Source organism: Entelurus aequoreus, linkage group LG06 (genome assembly GCF_033978785.1).
Source record: "Entelurus aequoreus isolate RoL-2023_Sb linkage group LG06, RoL_Eaeq_v1.1, whole genome shotgun sequence".
Taxonomy (NCBI): domain Eukaryota; kingdom Metazoa; phylum Chordata; class Actinopteri; order Syngnathiformes; family Syngnathidae; genus Entelurus; species Entelurus aequoreus.
The window spans coordinates 16,515,725-16,527,213 of NC_084736.1; the positions used below are offsets into that span (position 1 = coordinate 16,515,725).

General features: G+C 39.4%; 2 protein-coding genes across 2 annotated transcripts in view; both read left to right on the forward strand.

Annotated features, from left to right (window-relative positions):
- fbxl20 (F-box and leucine-rich repeat protein 20) overlaps positions 1 to 11,358 on the forward strand; it is a 39,997-nt gene extending 28,639 nt beyond the window's left edge. The window contains exons 13-15 of the mRNA XM_062050088.1: positions 1,262 to 1,318; positions 1,416 to 1,628; positions 7,101 to 11,358. Of these exons, the coding sequence (XP_061906072.1) occupies positions 1,262 to 1,318; positions 1,416 to 1,628; positions 7,101 to 7,208 (378 nt within the window). The 3' untranslated portion in view covers positions 7,209 to 11,358. The remainder of the gene's footprint in view (positions 1 to 1,261; positions 1,319 to 1,415; positions 1,629 to 7,100) is intronic.
- LOC133651885 (SH3 and cysteine-rich domain-containing protein 2-like) overlaps positions 7,360 to 11,489 on the forward strand; it is an 87,412-nt gene continuing 83,282 nt past the window's right edge. Inside the window, exon 1 of the mRNA XM_062050090.1 lies at positions 7,360 to 7,401. The gene's annotated coding sequence lies outside the window, so the exon portion shown is untranslated. The remainder of the gene's footprint in view (positions 7,402 to 11,489) is intronic.

Here is an 11,489-nt window from a genome sequence, read left to right on the forward strand (position 1 = left end):
TAACGTATTTATTGGTGTTACTTTTTAAATGGACTTGTATTTCTTTTATTTTCTTATATAACTTTTATTTTAACGTACCTGAAATGGCGACATTTGCGATGTGTGCACTTTGTGCTCCGTTGATAGACTGTTTTATTCATTGAGCTTTTAAAGCGTTTGTTTTATTGTCTATTAATCATAACATTGTTTGCATCAGATCACAGATGGAACACTTATACAGCTGTCAATATACTGCCCTCAAAACGCCGCATTCTGAAGAGACGGTCTGCAAAACATAATCTATGCAAAAGTTTGAGCAAAGAACCACCGATGCATGTTATGTAGACCATAAGGAAGTGTTTTAAATGTAGAAAAAAAATTACCCTTTTTAACGGGGGTATTCACACACCATTTAGCTCGTTTTTTCCGGCATTTGTGGAGGTTTTGGAACCCTGTAAATATCGAGGTTCTACAGTAAACTACCGTATTTTTCTGAGTATAAGTCGCTCCGGAGCTCCGAAAATACGTAATAAAGAAGGAAAAAAACATATATAAGCCGCACTGGAGTATAAGTCGCATTTTTTGGGGAAATTTATTTGATAAAACCCAACACCAAGAATAGACATTTGAAAGGCAATTTAAAATAAATAAAGAATAGTGAACAACAGGCTGAATAAGTGTACGTTATATGAGGCATAAATAACCAACTGAGAACGTGCCTGTTATGTTAACGTAACATATTATGGTAAGAGTCATTCAAATAACTATAACATATAGAACATGCTATACGTTTACCAAACAATCTGTCACTCCTAATCGCTAAATCCCATGAAATCTTATACGTCTAGTCTCTTACGTGAATGAGCTAAATAATATTATTTGATATTTTACGGTAATGTGTTAATAATTTCACACATAAGTCGCTCCTGAGTATAAGTCGCACCCCCGGCCAAACTATGAAAAAAACTGCAACTTATAGTCCGAAAAATACGGTAAACATGTTTTAGCAACCTTTTAGCATCTGTTGACATTTTATTTGCTATTTTTTAGTTGTTTTTTTACCTTTTATGTTATTGTTTTTCAAATTTTTTATGTATTTATTGGTTTTACTTTTTAAATGGACTTGTATTTATTTTATTTTATTATTTAACTTTTAATTGTACGTACCTGAAATGGTGACATTTGCGATGTGTGCACTTTGTGCTCCGTTGATAGACTGTTTTATTCATGGAGCGTTTAAAGCGTTTTATTGTCTATTAATCATGACATTCTTTGCGTCCAGATCACAGATGGAACACTTACACAGCTGTCAATATACTGCCCTCGCTTGCAAGTTCTGGTGAGTGTTCCGCCCGGCCGCTCTGCACACGTTTTGCGGAGGCAGCACATCACATCACAGCCAGGTCACCGAGTTCACTCTCTACCCCGGCCCGCAGAGTCTCTCCCACTGTGAGCTCATCACCGATGACGGCATCCGGCACTTGGGCAGCGGGCCCTGTGCTCACGACCGGCTGGAGGTGATCGAGCTGGACAACTGCCCCCTGATCACGGACGCCTCGCTGGAACACCTGAAGAGCTGCCACAGTCTGGACCGCATCGAGCTCTACGACTGCCAGCAAATCACTCGCGCCGGCATCAAGAGGCTCCGAGTGAGTAGGGGGAGGGGGGCCTCATTTGAGGATGAACCTTGAACTTTACATGCCGTCGCATACAATAATTTTAAATGAATGAATGCTGCTAGAAAGTACTCGTCTTTTCAATAGTCCACTGCTGGCAGGGTAATGAGTTCATAGCAGGGGTGTCCAAAGTGCGGCCCGGGGACCAATTCTGATCCCTCAGCTAATGTTTTTTAAGGCCTGAGACACATTTAAAAAATACTTTTTATTAAAAAAAACATAAAAAGTTGAATGAAAGCACAAATAGACATAACGGGAAAACGGTGCAATATTGGCTCTAATATTACAAAACTACCTTGAGGGTAGTGCTGGGCGATAAGGACCAAAAAACATATCTCGATACAGTTTTCGATATATATCTCGATATATTTTCCGGTGAAAGTATACACTACCGTTCAAAAGTTTGGGGTCACATTGAAATGTCCTTATTTTTTAAGGAAAAGCACTGTACTTTTCAATGAAGATAACTTTAATCTAGTCTTAACTTTAAAGAAATACACTCTATACATTGCTAATGTGGTAAATGACTATTCTAGCTGCAAATGTCTGGTTTTTGGTGCAATATTTACATAGGTGTATAGAGGCCCATTTCCAGCAACTATCACTCCAGTGTTCTAATGGTACAATGTGTTTGCTCATTGGCTCAGAAGGCTAATTGATGATTAGAAAACCCTTGTGCAATCATGTTCACACATCTGAAAACAGTTTTGCTCGTTACAGAAGCTACAAAACGGACCTTCCTTTGAGCAGATTGAGTTTCTGGAGCATCACATTTGTGGGGTCAATTAAACGCTCAAAATGGCCAGAAAAAGAGAACTTTCATCTGAAACTCGACAGTCTATTCTTGTTCTTAGAAATGAAGGCTATTCCACAAAATTGTTTGGGTGACCCCAAACTTTTGAACGGTAGTGTACATATAAAGATATTAATTTTTGAGCGAGATTCACTGAAATTGAAGTGAATGACAACTGTACTGTAAACAGTCCGTGGCACTTTTATTAACCCAGTTAGTCAAGATGGGTATTAACAGGGCAGAATAGAAAGTACTTTATTGATCCCTGTGGAGCTGAATTTCCCCCAGGGATCAATAAAGTACTTTCTATTCTATTCTATTCTGTTCCAACAGCACAGAAAATAAACTGTTTAAGTTGCACAGAATTACATAACTAAAATAGAAAAATATTATTTCTACGTAAAATAAATAACATAGCTGTGCAAATGATACAAAATGTATCAAACTCAGATAAAAAAATAAATTTGCAGGCAGGCACTTTTTAATTCCCAGTCGACGTTGTAATAAAGTTGGTATGGTATGGTAATGGACTGTCACACATGTACGGTTCTGGTCAGCGGCAAGTAAGTGACTTGACTTAATTGTGCGGCTCTGATCTTCCTCACTTCGGCATACATTATTGGCAGCATTTCTCGTGCGAAATATGCCAGAACAGTTTTGATTTGGGCTTTCATGGTAAACAACTCGAAAGAATGTTTTATCCAGACGCATACATTTGTCCAAATGTGGCCAAGTAGACGCATTGTGGGGTTCCTGGGGTCGTCTACATCGCTGGCCTATAATTAAAGAAGATGTCAGTTATCAAAACGACACCATAGCTTTTGTGAACAGAGCCTGCCGGGAATTAAGACCTTGTTTTAATTCTTCCATCTTCTGTAGCCTTTGTTCCGTGTCCATATTCCTGTTTTTGTCTCTGTGTTTCTTAGACGTTTCATAGTGCCTTCTTAGATTATATTCTTTCATTACAGCCACACAGAAGACACACAGGTTTGCCTTTTACCTCCGTGAACATGTACTCTGCCTTGAAACCCCCTGTTCTCACCGTCCACCTTCTGTTTAGCCATTATTGGAGAGGGGGGTTGCTGAAAGTTGACATCTGCCCTGAATGCTGATGATTAATGAAGCAGATACTGTCTGTTATTTTCCGATATTGTCCGACTCTTAATTACCGATTCCGATATCAACCGATACCGATATATACAGTCGTGGAATTAACACATTATTATGCCTAATTTGGTTGTGATGCCCCGCTGGATGCATTAAACAATGTAACAAGGTTTTCCAAAATAAATCAACTCAAGTTATGGAAAAAAATGCCAACATGGCACTGCCATATTTATTATTGAAGTCACAAAGTGCACTATTTTTTTTTACATGCCTCAAAACAGCAGCTTGGAATTTGGGACATGCTCTCCCTGAGAGAGCATGAGTAGGGGGGGGGTTGAGGTGTGTGTGTGTTTGGGGGGGGGGGGGGGGTAGCGGGGGGTGTATATTGTAGCGTCCCGGAAGAGTTAGTGCTGCAAGGGGTTCTGGGTATTTGTTCTGTTGTGTTTATGTTGTGTTACGGTGCGGATGTTCTCCCGAAGTGTGTTTGTCATTCTTGTTTGGTGTGGGTTCACAGTGTGGCGCATATTTGTAACAGTGTTAAAGTTGTTTATACGGTCACCCTCAGTGTGACCTGTATGGCTGTTGACCAAATATGGATTGCATTCACTTGTGTATGTGAAAAGCCGTAGATATTATGTGATTGGGCCGGCACGCAAAGGCCTTTAAGGTTTATTGCCGCTCTGTACTTCTCTCTACGTCCGTGTACCACTTCGTACAGCGGCGTTTTAAAAAGTCATACATTTTACTTTTTGAAACCGATACCGATAATTTCCGATATATTTTAAAGCATTTATCGGCCGATAATATCGACAGTCCGATTTTATCGGACATCTCTACTGGAGACCACTGAGACAATTTGATTTAGGGAATTCTTGTGACGGAACCATGAGACCAGAAAGAAGGACAAAACAGATTCTATGAAAGCCCGGTAAAACATGATCACGGTGGTCTTGTCAACATTAAAATGAGACAGTTTTCTCAGACAGTACAAATGCTGGTGAGCCTTTTTATACACCGCATCACAATTAGCTTCAAATTTCAGTTTTTCATCAATTATAGTCCCAAGGTATTTAAACTTGTGCACATATTCAATGACCTGGTTTTTAATCATAGTTGGCTGGTTCACATGGGGTCTCTTCCTAAAGTATTTTGTTTTTGATAAGTTGAGCTGGAGTTAAGACTCATCACACCAACGTACAAATATCAATAATAGGGCTGCTCTCATCGCCATTTAGCAAACTAACAATTACCGAATCGTCAGCATATTTGATTATTGTTCTGTTGTCATATTTACTCCGACACGTTTGTGTACAAAGTTAATAACAATAAATAATCATTATCTTTTAATTATTTTATCCATTGTTCTTTTTAAAACTATCTTTTAATTATTTTTATCTGTATATTGTGAAACATCCTTGGGTTTCTTGAAAGGCGCTTATAAATTAAATGTATTATTAATAAAGCTGTCATTGCTCAAAAAATTATGAAAACTTATAATCAAAAGATAGACCTGAAGTTGATCAACAGATTTATTTAAGCGGTGAAAGTGAAAATAATATATAATGGTATATATTACTTATTTTTAACACTTTTATGGAGGGTGCAGGGGTGGGTCTTTTGGACCTTTTTTTTGTGCCTTTGTTCAAAAAGCAATTAAAAACTTACAATCAAAAGATAGATCTGAAGTTGATCTATAGATTTATTTAAGCGGTGAAAGTAAAGATAACATGACATATGACTTATTTTTAACACTTAGGAGTGTGTGTGTGTGAGGGGGGGGGGGGGGGGGTATTTTTGACCTTAAGTCAGTTTTTTTTCTTTAACTGTCATTTTTCAAAAATAATAAGGAATCAAAAGCAATGGCATGAATCATTTACTTAATTAAGGCTCCAGCTACTTCACATTAAATATTCCGTTTTGAAAAATGTTTTGGGGAAACTTTTGTGAATTGTGTGTTTTTGCCATAAAAAAACAGGGGTTTCTTTGGGGGGAAAAAGGGCATAAAACATAAAATACAACAACTTTATGGCAACAAATATATCTAAAGTTGACCTATAGATATTTAAAAAAATAATAATAATAACGGACTTGTTTTTAACACTTTTATGACTGAGACCCTTTTGTACCATTCACCAAAATTGAGGTGACCTCTTAAAAGGTTACTACATATTGTATTGGTTTTGAAATTGAACATTTTAAAAAGGCCCCCGCATGCTTTGATTTTTCAGTGTGCAGTCCTCAGTGGAAAAAGTTTGGACACCCCTTTGTTTATAGCAAGAGCAATAGAAGCCTGAGGAAAGTCACACAGTTCATCTGGAAAGTATTCACACACACTTCACACACAAGGATGATGCACCTGAGTTCACCTCGGAGTGTCATGGCAGAGGCTGTGAGTACTTATGTACATGTGATTTCTTAGTTTTTTATTTTTAATACATTTGCAAACATTTCTAAAAAAAAAAAGTTTTACTTATGTCGTTATGTGGTAATGTATGTAGATTTTTGAGGACAAAAATGAATGTATTACATAGAGATGTCCGATAATATCGGCAGTCCGATATTATCGGCCAATAAATGCTTTAAAATGTAATATCGGAAATTATCGGTATCGGTTTCAAAAAGTAAAATGTATGACTTTTTAAAACGCCGCTGTACGGAGTGGTACACGGACGTAGGGAGAAGTACAGAGCAGTTGCGTCTCCCAGTCATACTTGCCAACCCTCCCGATTTTCCCGGGAGACTCCCGACTTTCAGTGCCCCTCCCGAAAATCTCCCGGGGCAACCATTCTCCCGAATTTCTCCCGATTTCTACCCAGACAACAATATTGGGGGCGTGCCTTTAAGGCACTGCCTTTGCGTGCCGGCCCAATCACATAATACCTACGGCTTTTCACATACACAAGACATACTTGGTCAACAGCCATACAGGTCACACTGAGGGTGGCCGTATAAACAACTTTAACACTGTTACAAATATACGCCACACTGTGAACCCACACCAAACAAGAATGACAAACACATTTCGGGAGAACATCCACAACACCGTAACACAACAGAACAAATACCCAGAACCCCTTGCAGCACGAACTCTTCCGGGACGCTACAATATACACCCCCCGCTACTCCCCACCTCAACCCCGCCCGCCCACCTCAACCTCCTCATGCTCTATCAGGGAGAGCATGTCCCAAATTCCAAGCCGCTGTTTTGAGGCATGTTAAAAAAAAAAAGCACTTTGTGACTTCAATAATAAATATGGCAGTGCCATGTTGGCATTTTTTTTCCATAACTTGAGTTGATTTATTTTGGAAAACCTTGTTACATTGTTGAATGCATCCAGCGGGGCCTCACAACAAAATTAGGCATAATAATGTGTTAATTCCACGACTGTATATATCGGTATCGGTTGATATCGGAATCGGTAATTAAGAGTTGGACAATATCGGAATATCGGATATCGGCAAAAAAGCCATTATCGGACATTTCTACTTCTGGACATTTTCAAACTTCTCAAATTCTCTTTTCTTCTTCTCGTCCCATCTTGTAGACCCACCTGCCTAACATCAAAGTGCACGCCTACTTCGCCCCCGTGACTCCGCCCCCTTCGGTGGGGGGCAGCCGCCAGAGGTTTTGCCGCTGCTGCGTCCTGCTATGATGTAAAAGACGTCCGCCGCCTTCCTTCCTTCCTTCCTTCCTTCTTTCACGTGTCACCGGTGTTACACGTTTCCTATTCCCTGACCTGGGGGCTTAGCCCAATCAAGCAGTACATGGCCATGTGTCCCTGACCCCCCCGACCACCCGCCCCTCACCTTCGGAGCTCCAGAGAGAGAGAGACCAAACAGTGCAGGGTAACACACACACACACACACACACACACACACACACACACACACTCCACAGATTCATGTTTTTGACTGCAGTATTACAACAAAGGTATTGTAAAAATGCTACAAACACTTATGAAGGATTTTTGCGCTTCATTAGATGAAGAATTCAAAAAGAAATCCAGAATATTGCAATATTTTGGTTTTATTAGCTGCTCTGTCTTAAAAAAAACCATGTTTTTTAAATTGCTCCAGTCCAGCCCAAATATACCAATTAATAGGCAACTGTCATGTGATATTTGAGTATATTATTCAAATTGTACAATGGCCGACAGCAACGAACGCGCAGCAAACGCTCCAAACACAAAAATGATCTCAAAATGAACAAACACCAAAAAATGAATGCAACAAGAAAATGCTACCAATGCAAAAAATAACCCACAAAACAACTGCTTAACAGCAACGCTGCAAGTTCATTTAAAACAGCAGCCCGTGTGACTAACTTCCTGGTAGTCATGTTAAATTCCTGGTAGCCCTGGCGACTAACTTCCTGGTATTCATGCTAACTTCCAGGTAGCCATGGTTAGCATGCTAACTTCCTGATAGCCATACTATATTCCTGGTACCCTGTGTGGCTAACTTCCTGGTAGACATGCTAACTTTCTGCTAGTCATGTTAACTTCTTGGTAGCCTGCACGGCTAACTACCTTGTCGCCATGCTAACTTCCTGGTAGTCCACACGGCTAACTTCCTGGTAACTATGCTAACTTTCTGGTACCCACGCGGCTAACTTCCTGGAAATCATGTAAACTTCCCGGTAGACTGCACGGCTAATTACCTGGTAGTCATGCTAATTCCTTGATACCTCGTACGGCTAGTTTTCTGGTAGCCTGCACTGATAGCATCCTGGTTGCCCGCTCGGATAATTTCCTGGCAACCATGCTAACTACCTAATTACTTGGTAGCCCGCGCAGCAAACTTCCTGGTAACTACGCTAACATCCTGGTAGCCCACACAGATCACTTCCTGGTAACCATGCTAACTGTCTTGTATCCACACTATCTTCCTGGAAGCCTGCACGGCTAATTTCCTGGTAGCCAGCGTGGCTAACTTCTTGGTTGCCCGCGTGGCTAACTTCTTGGTAGCCCATACAGTTAATTTCCTGGTAGCCCCGCGTAAGTAACTTCCTGGTATTCATGCTAACTTCCTGGTATTCATGCTAACTTCCTGATAGCCATACTATCTTCCTGGTACCCCGTGTGGCTAACTTCCTGGTAGACATGCTAACTTTCTGCTAGTCATGTTAACTTCTTGGTAGCCTGCATGGTTAACTACCTTGTAGCCATGCTAACTTCCCGGTAGACCGCACGGCTAACTACCTGGTAGTCATGCTAAATCCTTGATACCCCGTATGGCTAGTTTTCTGGTTGCCTGCACTGATAACATCCTGGTAGCCCGCACGGATAATTTCCTGGCAACCATGCTAACTACCTAATTTCTTGGTAGCCCGCGCAGCAAACTTCCTGGTAACTATGCTAACTTCCTGGTAGCCCACACATATCATTTCCTGGTAACCATGCTAACTGTCTTGTATCCATGCTATCTTCCTGGAAGCCTGCACGGCTAATTTCTTGGTAGCCAGCGTGGCGTAAGTAACTTCCAGGTATTCATGCTAACTTCCTGGTATTCATGCTAACTTCTTGGTCGCCATGGTTAGCATGCTAACTTCCTGATAGCCACACGCGGTACCAGGAAGATAGTATGGCTAACTTCCTGGTAGACATGCTAACTTTCTGCTAGTCATGTTAACTTCTTGGTAGCCTGCATGGCTAACTACCTTGTAGCCATGCTAACTTCCTGGTAGTCCATACGACTAACTTCCTGGTAACTGTGCTAACTTTCTGGTACCCACTCAGCTAACTTCCTGGTAGTCATGTAAACTTTCCGGTAGACCGCACGGCTAACTACCTGGTAGTCATGCTAAATCCTTGATACCCTGTACGGCTAGTTTTCTGGTAACATCCTGGTAGCCCGCACGGATAATTTCCTGGCAACCGCGCTAATTACCTGGTAGACATTGCTAATTTCTTGTTAGCCCGCGCAGCTAACTTCGCGGAAGTCTTGCTAACTTCCCGGTAACTACGCCAACTTCCTGGTAGTGCACACACAGATAATTTTCTGGTAACCATGCTGACTATGTTGTAGCCATGCTAACTTCCTGGTAGCTTGCATGGCTAACTTCCTTGTAGCCTGATGGTTACTTTCTTTCTTATCATGCTGGCTCCCTGTTTGTGGTTGCAGCATTTTCCAAATGCATGTGTTGGTTTTTGGTTTTGGATCTTTTCTGTGTTTGGAGCGTTTGCCCCTGTTGGCCACCATAAAACATATACCTCCCACCCACCACCACCCACACACACTGTTTGTACTTGAGGTCTAAGTTGGCATCGCTTGAATGTATTAGATTAAAAAAAACAAAAACAAAAAAAAACAATGCAAACTTTTGCACAAAGACAAAACAATCTTGCTGTTTGATGCATATTGGAAGAAACCCAGCTTATTCACATCCTGCACTGTTCAAAGTCTGGTACTTGTGCCCCCTTCCCCCCCCACACACATACATCCCAAAAAAGTGTCACAGCCACTGGGGAAAAAAAACAAAACTGTCCGCTTTTTTTGCACCTCTTGACGCAACATCCAGACCGTTTACAAAGGAGAACATTTCAAAACAATTTTTACTAACAACACACACAAACACACACACACACACAGTAAGGTTGGTACAGCCCCCCTCCCACTCCCTTCTCTCTTGTGTCTATGTGCTTCATTGTATGGCAGCAGCAGGTGGGGGGCAAATAAAAGATTATTTTTCTAAAAAAAAAAAGAAAAAAAAGGAGGCACACATTCGGGGACTGAAGAAGATGCCAAATGCTGCATGAGACACTTCTAGTTTGTTTTTTAAATGTGCACAAGCGACCACTGTGGCAGTCGCTCCATGATGATGATGATGAACACATGGAAAAAAAGAAAGGTCTTTGAAAAACGATGAGGGGGCAACAAAAAAAAAAAAGAGGGATTACTTTCACGAATCAACAGGAAGAAAAAGCCAGCAATCAAATTTCGATGAGCTTTTACGGCCAAAGGAGCGTCAAGGCCACACCGAAAAGAAAGGCAACAAGAAAACAGTCGTAATGAACATAAAGCATTCTGGGATATATTTGATACGATTGAGCAAAGATAACAAACTTTTTTTTTTTTCAGAGCGGGTAAAATGTTTTTAACAATCACATTTAAACTGCGGATGTGCCAAAACACTATTTCTTTAATATTTTTTATTTAATATGAATTGTTGTTTTTCCTTGTAAGGTTACCAATGTATTACTACAACTTTTAATTTAACATCAAAATTGTTTTCCCTCCATAGTTAAGTGTTTTTTTCTTGCAATATTTAAGTTTTTTGTAATATTTATTTTACCCCATAATACGCCCTTTCCTTGTAAATTGCATCAAACGTTAAGACTTCTTTTTTTCATACTACAGCTTTATTTGTGAATTATTTTATTTGTTTTTTTCCCTCATAAATTATTTATTAATTATTGCATTATTTAAATTTTGCTCCGGTGATATAACAAGGTTAAACTTTTGTCTATTTTTTCCTCTTACCCTCAGAACAAATGTATTGGAGTAATATAACAATATTCTCATAAATCTTTGTTTTTCCCACATAAAGTACATATTTGTTCTCGTATGACTTCATCCTTGCCCTAAATTGTGCCACGTTTTTTTTCTAATATTACTCAATTCCTATGATTATCTTTTTTTCCCTTATCCTTAGTTAACTATTTAATATTACAACTGTATTCCTTGTGAATTTCAACATTATCATATGACTTTCTTCTCATTATGTTCTCATAAATGTTTCTAATAAAATATTACTTTTTTTCCCCCAATATTATAGTTTTATTCTGGTAATATTATATATATATATATATATATATATATATATATATATATATATATATATATATATATATATATATATATATATATATATATATATATATATATATATATATTTTCAAACCATACCATATATTTCTTCTCACAATATTATA